The sequence below is a fragment of the Helianthus annuus genome, chromosome 12, assembly GCF_002127325.2.
Source record: "Helianthus annuus cultivar XRQ/B chromosome 12, HanXRQr2.0-SUNRISE, whole genome shotgun sequence".
In the NCBI taxonomy this organism is placed as follows: Eukaryota; Viridiplantae; Streptophyta; class Magnoliopsida; order Asterales; family Asteraceae; genus Helianthus; species Helianthus annuus.
In genome coordinates, this window is record NC_035444.2 from 148,335,592 (window position 1) to 148,349,418 (window position 13,827).

A 13,827-nucleotide genomic window follows, 5' to 3' on the forward strand; every position below is an offset into this window, starting at 1 on the left:
CCCTATTAAACAAAATAAAAAAAAAACATTTGATTGGTTTAAAACTAGTAGGCCCCACTTGAATTCTTCAACTTTGGCGTTACCACAAGTTACCACCATGGAGCCCAAGCCATGGCGCCCCCCTCTTCACTTAGAGGGCGTGGTGATGGAGCCATATGGGCGCCATACATGGTGAGGTGGCGATGATGGAGCCCCCACACCCTCCAGCCTTAATATATACATAGTTTGCCTAGTTCAAAACTCATAAGCTCGCAAGAGCCTATACCAGATAAACTAGTCACGCATTCACATATATTGAGTTTTATTGAAAAAAAGATTTTGGTATGTAACCTCTCTATAAAGGGTATATTTGGTATCGAGATTTTAGGAGCTTCTAACTTTAAGCTTTTAAGAAAAAGCTTCTAGCCTTGTTTGGTTGAATGAGCTTGAAGCTTTTAGGTTAGGAGCTTGAAGCTTTTGATTGAACGCTCATACTAGTAGCGTTTAGAAGGAGATACAAGCTTTTAAGGAAAAATGACTATTTTAACCTCTAAAGATAATAAACTTTTTAGTTGTGTTTTTTAGTTATGTCCATTTTGGTCATTTTATACAATTTATTAAAAGTTCCACCTACTCTATCAAAATTTAAATATATCTAAAAAGCTACAGTCACCAGCTAACAACTACTTTTGCCAGACATACCCAAATGTTTTAACCAAAGCATTATTTGCTTAAATCTTTTTGTAATGTTGGTGAATCTTCTTTGTCTGCGACTCTGCCGAGACAGGTTGCATTCTAATTTACATCAACACAAGCAATGTTACAACCAAAGCTTTGAAATTTACTAATACAAGTGTTGATCTAACTTAGAGGTTCTGTAACTTTTTACCTAAAGTTATTATAACTAGGTTTTTTCGCAATCACCGCGTTGCGGCGAACTTATTTTGTTATTTAGTCTATGTTTACATGTGTTTTGAAATTACTACGAGGGCGTTGCGCACGAAACCGCTGACAAGAATAAAAAGAAGATATAGAAAAAAACACTAAAAGATAACCGAAAGAAAACCAACCAAAAAATTTTATGGTAATGATTTTGTTCGTATGAAACCGTGGTCAGAGATAAGCAAATGGTACTGGGTACCAGTACTGAATTTCCCGAACCGAAAGATCTTAAGTACAAATTCGGTACCGACTTTTGGCGCCTACCAGTTTTTACCTTCAGATCATACCGGTACCGTAACCGGCATTTTCGGTATCGATATCGGTTGTCACCGAGCTCATCCCTACCCCTGAAACCGAAAAAAAGAAATCATTAAAAGTTGAAGAAAATCAACAAAAAAGTTGCACGATACCGTTGTTGTTCATACGGTACCCATGATCAGAGATATGAGCAAATGGTACCGGGTAGAAGTACCGAATTTTCCGAACTAAAAGATTTTCAAAATCATTACGGTACTGACTTTTGGGGTTTTCTGTACAAGGCTGGTGCCGGTTTTTACCTTCGTGTATCGATAATTGTACCAGGCTGGTGCCGGTTTTTACCTTCATGTACCGATAACGAACCAGACCATACATGTATTTTCGATACAAGTACCGGTTGACACAAAACTTGTTCAACTTAAAAAGTAAGAAAATAATTATCTATACTATTATAAAAAGGAGAAGTGATGTACAAGATGGTAATTTTACCACGCGTATCAATTCTAAAGCAGTATCTAGAAGATGCTTAAAGCCATTTGAGAGGGGGTGTTCTCCAAATTTTAAGACGCTACAGGGTTAACCTTGGGATTTCACAGGGAATTCTAAAAGAACCCTAATATATCGCCTCAAACCTCCGACTGATCATTTCAACATTCATGCTTTATTGATTTCCATCTTCGCTCTCTCCGATTCACTAGAAATCGGAACCTCTTTCAACCCTAGTGCATGTTTGGCTTAGCTTATTTTCAACTTATTGAAAAGGACTTTTGGGAAAAAAAAGTTAGGATTTCCTGACTTTTGGAAACTTCAAAGGACTTTTGCCTTTTAAAAGGCCTTCAAAAGGAAAGCCAAACACTTTGAAAAGTCCTTTTTCCTTTCAAAAGTCCTTTTTTTCTCAAAAAAAGGAACCCCAAACATGCCCCTAAATCGATGGCCGCACAACCTGCCAAAGGACGGCAGTGTCGGACAGTGTTTCCTCATATCTCTGTCACCCTCTACCGCTATAAATGATGGCTTAGCCAGAGAACAGTTTCGGTAGGTTGTGGTTTTCTGAATCTTTCTCATTGCGTAATATTTTGGTATTTTGATTGTTTTGATAGATTAACATATCATCACTGCATATGATTTTGTTATATGTTACCAGAATTTGATTTATCTCGATAGACACTTTCTATTAAATGTCGCATAAGTAAATTGTTTACTTAATTGTTTGAGTTTTGTTGACTGTTTGATTGATTATAGTTCTTACCGTTGCTCGATTGAACTCTCATGTTTCTGAGATCTCAACGAATTGTTGATTACTCTGATAGATTAACAGATCATCTAGAGATCATCCTAATCAACAAAAGTCCCATGCTTCTGTTTCTGATATACATTTGTTTGCTGATCTTGATGCCAACAGTAACCCACAATCCAGTTTGTCTATAAGGTACAATTTTTTTTATTAAATAGAATATTTTTGTTTATTGTAGTAGATTATATTATTTGATTAGGTTGCCTATCTGTTTGCTGATCTTCATGCCAACAGTAACCCACAATCCAGTTTCTCTATAAGGTACAATTTTTTTATTAAATAGAATATTTTTTTTATTGTAGTAGATTATATTATTTGATTAGGTTGCCTTTGTAGTTATATACTATATTCATTGTATTATTATTGTATCGTTGTATGTGTAGATGATGAATAACACCCAATACCTTACGGGTTTTTTTATTAAGAAAAAATCATAGCATTTTAGTCAAATTTTGTAGGATAAAAATGTTGAAATGTAAGCTTATTATAAGCAAGTTTGAATCTTTTGTGTTATAGAGACTATGTATTCGATTCACGTAGCAAGAACATCGCTCATAATTGGCCATTTTTGCACAAAAGCTTGACACTTTATTTGGAAATATGAATATAGAACACAACTCTGTTTCTCTGTTATGTTTTGTAGAAGAGCTGTATGTGGGACCTGTAGGTCGGCATTCTTGCGAATTGATTGAGTACCTTGAGGCCATCGATGGTGTAAGTAAGATTAAAGACGGATGCAACCCTGCAACATGGATGTTGGAAGTCAGCACTACAGCACAAGAACTCGCACTTGGAGTTGACTTCACTGAAATCTACAAAAACGCTGAACTTTTCAAGTGAGCACATGATCGATTACTGCTAATATGACAATCTTTTTCTTGAAAGTTATCTTATTGCTGATATTTTATTGATTTCGCAGGAGAAATAAAGCCATGATTGCTGAATTAAGCGTACCACGCCCCGGAACCAAAGATCTGTTCTACCCAACTCAATACTCACAGTTTCCTCGTTCAGTGTGTAGCGTGTCTCTAGAAACAACAGTGGTCGTACTGGCGTAACCCGCCATACACTGTCATACGTTTCGTGTTCACCACCTTCATTGCAGTTGTGTTTGGTACCATGTTTTGGGATCTCGGCGGCAAAAAGTAAGCACCGTTGTATAACCCTTCGACTATTCTAAAAGTAACAGATGATTAACCGAGTTTTATGTTTCAGGAGTACACAACAAGATTTGACAAACGTGATGGGTTCAATGTATGAAGCGTGTCTCTTCTTAGGAATCCAGAACGCGTCAGTGGTTCAACCCGTTGTAGATGTTGAATGAACTATCTTCTACAGAGAAAGAGCCGCCGGAATGTATTCTGCTTTGTCGTATGCTTTTGCTCAGGTTTTGGTCGAAATGCTTGGTAACCCGTTGTAGATGTTGAACGAACTGTCTTCTACAGAGAAAGAGCTACCAGAATCTATTCTGCTTTGTCGTATGCTTTCGCTCAGGTTTTGGTCGAAATGCTTGGTAACCCGTTGTAGATGTTGAACGAACTGTCTTCTACAGAGAAAGAGCTACCAGAATCTATTCTGCTTTGTCGTATGCTTTCGCTCAGGTTTTGGTCGAAATGCTTGGTAATGGGTCATTTGGTAATCGTTTTAAAGAAGCCATCGGATGGGCATGGGAGCCTCTCACAATGCTACTACCTTAATTTCTTTTCTTATATTATCATGAAATATTAATTTGATATATTTTTTCTGGTAGATGTGTAGGTTTATAAGCCACCTACTGGATGAATATATGCTATGATGAGAAACGGGCCCTTCCTGCTGATGTGAAGCTAGAGATATATTGCTCTAATATTTGCCACCTGCACGTGTGTTGCCTTTTGGTTGTAAAGTAAGTTCATCATTAGCTCTTTTCATGATTTGGCTTATGTTTTCCATTCTACTTGGCATTGATATCTTCCTCATAATCATATTAGCACTAAGCGTATTACATATAATAACCAAGTAGAGGATTTTTAGAGAAACTGAGCTGTATAATTTAGGTGAACAACAAATGCAGAGGAAAATGATGATGGGACTTGGTAATGCTGGGAATAATATGGTTGGGCTTCAAGCGTCAAGAATAATAAAACACTAGGTCTGTCGCTGTGGCTATGTTTCTTGCTTTGGAAGCGACCTGACGCGTGTTCGAGACTCCACTCTCACATCCTTTGGTTAGTTTCCATATCATTATATCTTTCTTTCTCTTTTATCCATTACTCATTGTCCATATAATTCAGTATAGTTTACTTTTTTAATGGGGGATTTTGGTTGCATTGTAAAAATTAATACATCTACTTAGAATAACTAATAAGAATTATATAAATAATAGGCTGGTTCGTCTAACATTGCGAGCCTTATGGAACCCGATAAGTCAAACCCGTGTTTGAGATCAATTATCAAACAAGCTTATTTTTAGGCTCAAGCTTGGTTTGAGCCTGGTTTTAGACCATTTAGCTAGGTTCTCATTTGATCGTTGGATTTCATCTTCTAATCTTATTGTCTTTGATGTGCGTTTAATGCTTTTGGTGATTAGTTATAGCCCACTTTGTTCAAAAAAAATAAAATTTATTGACTTCTTTGAACATTGCTTCTATTTTTTTTTTTTTTTATAAATTAGGATCTCATCTATTCTTCATTACTGGCATTAACTTGATTATTTGTTTCAGATACCTTAATATACCTTTCAATACCCTTGTCAGGTATGGTTGCTATTTCTTTTTCATTTAATATTTGGAGGAAAAAGCATAACAAATTTTGATGCTGATGGACAACCTTTTACATGATTTTGTGCACAAGGAAAACACCAAGTGAACATAAATCATGTTGAAAACTTACATTCTTGTTTGTCAATTCAATAATTTGTTATTTATTGATGATTTAGTACTTATTTTTATTTCCTTTATTTCATGTGAATATCATTTATCTGCTGGTCTTGGAACTAATATAGTTGTTGCGGAGCGCTGGGCGCTGGACGTGTAGCTGGGCTGAAGTATTTGGGTTGTGATCAGATCTTCTTGTGGGCTGGTAACATATACGGTTGGTCTTCTGGTGGGCTTCTTGCTGAGGTAAGTGCATATAAGTCCCTTATTTACATTCGATTGTATGTGTCTTGTGTCTGCAGAGGTTCATTATGAACTTGTAGAAGACTTTCTGGTCAAGCTTGTGTTGTATAAAAACCATTTGAAGAGTTTTTGTTATGTTTTCATCAAGCATCTACAACAATTACCAATGGCCATGTAAAGTTGGAAAGTAGAAGCGCATGTGTGGGATGGTTCAAAGCCTGATGGAACTCCGAGGAAGCTCGGTTGGGAGCCGAAGATTTCTCATCGCGATGGCGTTGTTGGCACTTATGAATGGTATGTTACACATTTGAAGCAACAATGACCTGCACCGATCTTTCGACTGTCTCATTGCTATTTATGTTTAAAGGTTATCTCGTTGATTATATAATATGTAAAACAATGGAATTGCGCAAGTTTTTGACGAAATATTCAACTCTGTTTTTGATCTGTGGTTCTTAGTTCATATAGCCAATGCGAGACTTGTTATGAAATGGGGTGCTTGCATACGCTAGCTCGAGATGCATTTTGTTTTTTTATTATCAAATCGTCTTGCTTTGTGATCGACAAAAAATGGTCATGTACATGATTTGTGTACTGTTCTATGTGCGTTTGTGTGTTGATACCTTGGCAAACCTACTCTTTGTCATAAAGCATTTATGTCTCTAGATGACTATGAAGCTTAGTTACTAGAGACTTGGTTGGTGAGGCGTTTAGATGAATAGGCATAGTCTTATATTTTTGACAGACGGTTCATGATGAGACCGTTTGTGACGAGCAACTGGGTATTTATTTCGAAATGGCTTGTTCTAAACACAACGTTGGGTCAACTATTAATTTTACATTTTTGCGTTTTCTACGGTCACACTTTTGCAAGTTTTTTTTATTCCGCCGCAACGCGCGGGTTTCCCACTAGTTATTATAATATCAAAATAATAAAACTATTAAAAAAACTATATATATATATATATATATATATATATTACTATAATATTAAAAAAAAAATTACTTAAATGTTCAAAAGGATGATGCCTAAATACCAAACAATTAATGTTTGTAGACAGACTAAAGAACACCAAATGTACCTAGGAGTAGTGGAGTACCATCACAAAGGAAATAAATATTTTCTTTTTGGTTGTTATAGAAAGTACATCTCTCAAGGTGGTTGTAAGTTATTAAATTTAAGGTGGTTGTAAGTTACTAAGTTTAAACGTATCACATACATGTTTAATTTTTTTTTAAAGGAGAACTTCATTAAGAAAACATCGAACTCAAAACGGGACAGTCAACAACAAACGGGACAACTACATATTCACAAATTTACACCAATTAGCCCAAATTAAAGAACCTTTCTTAGATCTATGTTTATACCAGAGAAAGCTAACTGCCCTAACTTCGCTAAAAATTTCTTCTACATTGGTTCTCTTACCGTTGAACCGGATGTTATTCCTCGCCTTCCATAATAACCAACACGCTGTATAAATGATCCCTTGCAGCACCTTTCTCTCCGAAGCACCTCTAGAACCAGAGTTATGAATCTCTATTAAATCTCTAAAAGAAAACACAAAGAACTTCAGGATTCGACACCAAAAACTGATTTTCTCCCACAGACCCAACGCGACGGAACAAGAAGTGAAGAGATGGGAGACCGAATCCGGACCTTCGTTGCACAGACAACAAACGCCATCCGCCACCTCAACGCCCCTCCTGGCTAGCACCTCCACCGTCGGGATCCTGTCTAACTCCGCACGCCAAACAAAAATGTTGCATTTATGAGGAACCCAATTGCACCAGTCCAAAACATATCGGCTGCTGTAATCTTTCTTCGAAACAATTGATTTGTATAGTGATTGGAATGAGTTTTGGTGGTTCGTTGTAGGTGAATTGGAACATGCTCGTTAATACTAATAATGATCATAAAATAAGAATAAACATATTAAATTTTCGTGAATAAAAACTTAATACTAATAATGGTCGTAAAATAACAATAAACATATTAAATGAAAGATACGGTTTTGCCCAATTGTCCGTATATGCTCAACAGTCAACAAACGAATAGTTAAACCATAGAAAAATAATTAGCATATAAAATAACAATAAACAATACTAATCATTAAAATCACATTTTTTTTATTAAATTAAACCCGGTTAGTTTAAAACTAACATGACAAGATAGTAAGGTATTTCTTCTCTATATAATAAGTAAACAGTTTAAAATCATGCAAAGATACAAATAACATTCGAGAGTTGGCGAAGATTTGAGTTCAAGCCATGTGTCTCGAGATTAAATCTGGGCTTAACTGGGTTATATCGTTATGGGCCTTTTGGCGGTGGGTTTTTCTCAGAATTCAAAATGGTGGGCTTGCACCACCCAATACTGTCTAAGGTCGCAAGCGTATGAGGTCTCCTTTTGATATTTTCATTGGTCGTTAAAGGAAAACTTGAGTTTATTTGTTTGAGATAAACAAAATGTAATATTGATATAAATGTAACACTAAGGTGCAGTTTGTTTTTTAAGAAGTAAAATGTTTGCAGTCTGCGGATCACTTCTGCAGACATCTGTAGATGAAGAAGTGGACTAAAACTTTGCAGTCCGCAAAAAGAATGTTGTTTTTTTAACATATATAGGTGGTGGGTGGTGGTTCTGCAGACCTTAAAATATCTTAAAAGTGACTGGGCCAAGTCTGTACCCAAGAAGAGCTCTCGCATATGTTTTTAATGAAACATATTCGGAAAAACAAATAGCCTGCAGATAGTAATATCTGCGCGACGCACACAGAAGAACCTACACTAGGGATGAGCACGATACCCGTTCGGCACTGAAAGTAACGGTACCGAAAAACCAAAAAAGTGGGTACTGATACTGGTACCGAATACATCGGTTCAATACCAAAAAACAGAGAAAATAGATACCTATACCGAATATACCCAGTACGGTTCAGTATCGGTTTGATACCGGTATCCGGTACCACTTTGAGTATTTTATGACTTAGGGGGTGTTTGGCCTAGCTTTTATTTTTTTGGCTTATACTTATATTTTAAAGTAGTTTATGCTTATTTTCTTTCATTTAATAAGCTATTTTTAAGTGTTTGGATTAGCTTATATTCTACAAGTTGATAATTAATAATTAATCTTTAGTTATTTGTTAAGTTATTTTGTATTATGGGAAGGGGTATAATATCATTGTGTGTAATGAGTAAAAAACCATCTTCTTCAAATAAGCTTATGCAAATAAGCTAAAAAACCATGTTCCCATAAGCTTTTTGGAATTAGCTTATATAAGCTAATAAGCATAAGCTTAAAAAGCTAAACCAAACACCTATTAGTGCTTATTTTGTAAAAATAAGCTAAAAAAGCTATAAGCTTAGATAAAAAAGCTAGGCCAAACACCCCCTTAGCATTAGCACCACCAAAATTGAAAAAAAGTATAATCGAGCTAGAACTAGGGCTTTTGAGTAACACACACACCCGTACAGTTGTACCCTTCTCCTTTATCCTCCCCAAACCACCGCACCCTCCGCCGTACCCACCGTCGTCGCGGCCCTTCCCACTCTCAACCTAAATCCGGTAATTCATGCCTTCTCTGTAACTGTGTTTTGCTACTTGCGCCACTAGGTTATACTGAATTCTGTGTAGGAGGAATTGGAGGTGATGGTTAGGTCTGTGAAGAATCATCATCATCATCCCGATGAAGAAGAAGAGGATGAAGACGATTTCATTTCCAGAACAACAACCACTCATGCTTCTCAAGGTTCTTTTTTTTTTCTTCTAATTTTGAATTTCTAGATGTATGCATGCATAATTGTGAAATTGAACTTTGTTATTGGATGCAGATGGCAGAAGAAATGATCAGAAGGCGACTTCTCATCGGTCGAAGCATTCCGAGACCGAGCAGCGTCGAAGGAGCAAGATAAATGAGAGGTATCATCTTTGCATTTTTCATTTTTGTTATTTTATTGCATAAATATGTTTTGTTTGATATAGGAATATAAGAAACTGGTTAAATTGATATGCCTGATTTTGTATTATCATCAAAGAATTGTTTTCTTTTCGGTTAGTGAGTCAAATTATATAGAGTCTAGAGGCATATTTGAGTTGACGAAATGATTTATACGGTGTCATGAATCTGGATTATCGGGAGATATTTATATGTGTTCTTCTCACAGTTTTTGTTTGTTTATGGCCCGTTACCGAGTTTTAGCTGATTAAAAGATGTAGTCTTTCGGAATTCTATGTTTCTGCTATTGTGGATACCAGCCACCGTGATGCGGTCTTAACATTTTTTATGCTGAATGCTAGAGCAAACTTCTGTGAACTTTGTGGTTGGTTATATATGAGTTAATAATAATCTTGAAATTATGCAGATTTCAGATTCTGAGGGATCTCATTCCAGAAAATGATCAGAAAAGAGACAGGGCTTCATTTTTGTTGGAGGTTTGTATCCTTGCTTCCGTATACAACTTTTCACGTAGTTTTTTCTTATGCTTGAACATGACTTTGGGAGTCTTTTTATGAATGCAGGTCATACAATATATCCAGTTTCTACAAGAAAAATTGCAGGTTTATGAAGGAACATACCAAGGTTGGAGTCCAGAGCCCACTAAATTAATGCCATGGGTAAAAATTATAATCACAAATATGTTTTTTGTTTTTACTATATTGTTCTTACTTGTTTTTGTACAAGTTGTGTCTTGTCATTTATGTAATGTTTATTGTCAAACAGAGAGGAAACTGTGGCGCAGACCAATCACAGCCCATGAAAAATGGTTGTTCCGTTGACGACGGTAACATGGTTCTCACTCAAGCCATGCTTACCGATCATCCACATAATTTGGTAGAACCCATCATGAGTGGCCCGACGGCCCTCAAAACAACAGATCACGTCGATGTGTCATTACAGCAAAACACATACGAACCGGACCCTACACACACTCCTCAGGGCTCTTTCTCTTTTCCCGATGTTGACCTCTTGACTTCACAATCCAGACTGCAAACCTGGAATCCGGTACCTCTTTCAAACGATCCAACTGTTGTAGAAGAAGAATCTAGCATCTCGAATGCGTACTCCAAGGGGTGAGCGACGGAGCATCGGCTTTATTTGTTTTGCTGTTTTAGCTTTTTTTTTTATTTGACGTGTTTGAGATAATTTGGTGTTCCCGCAGGCTGTTGAATAATCTAACGCGTGCATTGGGTTCTTCCGGAGTTGATTTATCGCAAGCTAGTATTTCCGTACAATTGGATATCAGGAAAGGGGCAAGCAGTGGAGCAACTTCAACGTCCTTTGGGATCAAGGTAAATTAAACACGCTTTTATCTTTGTTTGTTTGTCAATATTATTTTCATCAATATAGTTCATATGTGCTTAGAGCTTCACTTACAACTAGGGCTGCAAAAGAACACGAATAAGACCTTATTCGTGTTTGTTTGTCAAGGAAATATATGTGTTCACAATGAACACTTACCGAACAAGATTTTATCTTCGTGTTTGTTTGTTAAGGACGTGAAGGTGTTCGTGTTCGTTTGTTAATTTTTAGGTAACGAACGCAAACGAACACAAATGAAAACAAACGAACACAAACAAGCGTTCATGAATAGAATATATAATACACTGATACTTATTAAATATTTTTTTGTCGGAATTTTGAAGTATTTAAATAAAGAGTTAAATGCCATTTTAGTCCCTGTGGTTTGGGTCATTTTGCCAGTTTAGTCCAAAGGTTTCATTTTTAACCTGTGGGTCCAAAAAGGTTTCACCGTTGCCATTTTAGTCCACTCGGTTAACTTCATCCATTTTTTCTGTTAGCGAAAAGGCTAATTCAGTCATTTTATATGTAATTCTGTTAACTAGAAGGGCAATTCGGCCATATAAAATGACCGAATTACCCTTCTTGTTAAGAGAAAAAATGGATGAAGTTTACCCAGTGAACTTAAATGGCAACGGTGAAACCTTTTTGGACCCACAGGTAAAAAATGAAACCTTTGGACTAAACTGGCAAAATGACCCAAACCACAAGGACTAAAATGGCATTTAACTCTTAAATAAAATATAAAAATTGAAAACACTAATGAACCATCGATATAATAAACGAACACGTTACCGAACATAAATGAACGAACGCGACCTCTGTTCATGTTCGTTCATTTAACTAAACGAACATTGTTTTTTGTTCGTATTCGTTCATTTATTAGACGAACGAACTTCCCGTTGAACGGTTCTTGAATTGTTCGGTTCGTTTGCAACTGATTACTTTTACTTTAATATAAGGGGCAATTTCATATATACCTCGGAAAACTTGCATAATGTCATACCGTCGATGCATGAGATGACCATTATACCCTCTCTTCTTTCTTTAAATCATATTTATCTTGTCAAATATGATTACATAATTTGAATTTGTATCATTGCAGTAAGCATATAATTTTTTTGAATGTATAATTTATGAGTTTTATGCTTTAACATACGCTTTACGCAAGTTTTAAGCTGTTGTTAACACATGGGTGTTCAGGATCATGGATTTTCATATGAAGCAATGACACATTGTGGGGTTCGGAGGGGAGATGACGTCAGCATGCAAGAACACAAGAGGCCCAGAACTGAAGAAAACCAGTAATTAATTATTGTACATGTTTACGCGAAGCAGAAAATGTATGTGTTGAGAGAGGGGTTACTTTATTAATATTCAGTCATAGGCTTCCATTGCAAATTAGAGAAGCTGCTCTTCGTGAATCCACCCATTTATGAATTTTTAAGGATTATTGTGCGAGTATGCCGTCATATTTTTTGAGACTAAATCATCAAAAGATGGATACAAAATCAAATTGCTAACACTAATATGCCTAACTACGGATGCGTACATGGTCTATGGTGGATCTTGCTTCTGTCGCGGTTTTATGGGTGCTCACGGTCTGATTTTGACAGAAATTCTAGGTTGAACTGGAAAAAAGGCTGAACAAACCAAAATGGTTCCTTTATCGCGGCATGAACATACTATTTTTTAATCATTAACAATAAATTAAATGACCTATTGAAACGAAATCTCAAACCATCAGCCGAATCGTGGATTGTTAAACCGGTTGAAATGGTCGATTTGCTTCGGTTTGAGTGGTGTATGCACACACAATTGGTTTGGCAAGTTTAAGCCAAAGAATTTATTGACGAACATACACTTGGGTTTCTCTAATTCAATTTGATTACATTGTCATGAAATGGAGTGTGTCATGAAAATGGATCTATAAGTTTGACTTGTTACTAAACATGATAAATAGCTTGTGTGTATGTTCATTTGAAGAATGTTTACTAGATTTTCTAGTGGGGTTTTGCTTGGTAGTCATGTTAGTTGGTTTTAACGTTATCAAGTTTGGATTAGAGCTACAACATGTAAAGAATACGTTAGGTAACCGAAGGTTGGATTGTTGGAACATGAAACATCCTCTAATAATCAAGTTGCCAACTTGGTATTGTATTAATAATTACACCATACGTAATACGGTAAATGTGTATATAAATAAAGTCTATACTATCGTGGTGGAAGAGCATGAAAGTAGATTATGATTGAGGAAGCTCAAGTGTAGACTATCCTCCCTGGGATGACGTTAACCCTAAGCCTAAAGATCAAACTGGGCTAGGTTGGAGCCCAAATGTCGAGACCAAGATGGGTTGTTTATATATACACATGTAGGGTAGGGACGTAGGGTAGAGATCTTAAGAGGAACACCATATTTGAGAAACTTAAAAAGCATTCTGAATCATACATTTCTCCAACCCAATCTTTTTTTTTTGGACTAGGTTGGAGCCCAAATGTAGGAGAGACTGTAACATCCACTAAAAACGGTTGTCCGAAACAAGACCCGGATTGTGAAACTGAACCAATTTTTAAAGCTTTTGTTTGGATATTGTTGGATTTTATATATTTGACATTTAATCATGACATGTTTAATTATAAAATTTTAATAGTGTCATAAGCTTTGGACAATCATCATGCTCCATACCATTTCGCTGCGTGCCGGGGTGTGACAGATTGGTATCAGAGCCAATAAGTATACAGATTTAGGATAGGTTATTAGACCCTTAGACCTAGACTATTTATATGCCTTATATGCTATATTGGTTGTCTTATCTTATGTTATTAAATTTCATATGTTTTAAAATTGTTAATGACACACATATATGCATGTGAGCACTTTTAGATGTTTACATGATTATTACTATTCTATAGTTTATTATTTTTTAATGTTACACTTGCACACACTATACAATAT

General features: G+C 36.1%; 1 protein-coding gene and 1 long non-coding RNA gene across 26 annotated transcripts; both read left to right on the forward strand.

Moving 5' to 3' along the window:
* The first annotated feature begins 1,985 nt into the window (after nt 1-1,985).
* LOC110912790 lies at nt 1,986-6,018 on the forward strand. Of its 24 annotated transcripts, XR_004875439.1 has the most exons (9): nt 1,991-2,214; nt 2,490-2,608; nt 2,673-2,734; nt 3,117-3,309; nt 3,393-3,618; nt 3,689-4,358; nt 4,510-4,680; nt 5,176-5,208; nt 5,457-6,018. It is a non-coding gene; the product is annotated as an uncharacterized LOC110912790 (long non-coding RNA). The 24 variants fall into 24 exon arrangements; XR_004875452.1 differs by having other exon boundaries at nt 1,991-2,608; nt 4,527-4,680; XR_004875437.1 differs by having other exon boundaries at nt 5,176-6,018.
* Nucleotides 6,019-8,976: 2,958 nt separating this feature from the next.
* Nucleotides 8,977-12,360, forward strand: LOC110912792 (transcription factor BIM2). 2 transcript variants are annotated; one of them, XM_022157601.2, is made up of 8 exons: nt 8,977-9,136; nt 9,206-9,320; nt 9,403-9,490; nt 9,934-10,003; nt 10,091-10,186; nt 10,293-10,642; nt 10,732-10,861; nt 12,075-12,360. In XM_022157601.2, exons 2-8 carry the CDS (start codon nt 9,221-9,223, stop codon nt 12,177-12,179), a joined length of 939 nt encoding a protein of 312 aa, XP_022013293.1. In that variant the 5' UTR covers nt 8,977-9,136; nt 9,206-9,220; the 3' UTR covers nt 12,180-12,360. The 2 variants fall into 2 exon arrangements, with proteins under 2 accessions (XP_022013293.1, XP_022013292.1); XM_022157600.2 differs by having other exon boundaries at nt 8,996-9,320.
* Nucleotides 12,361-13,827: the final 1,467 nt, after the last annotated feature.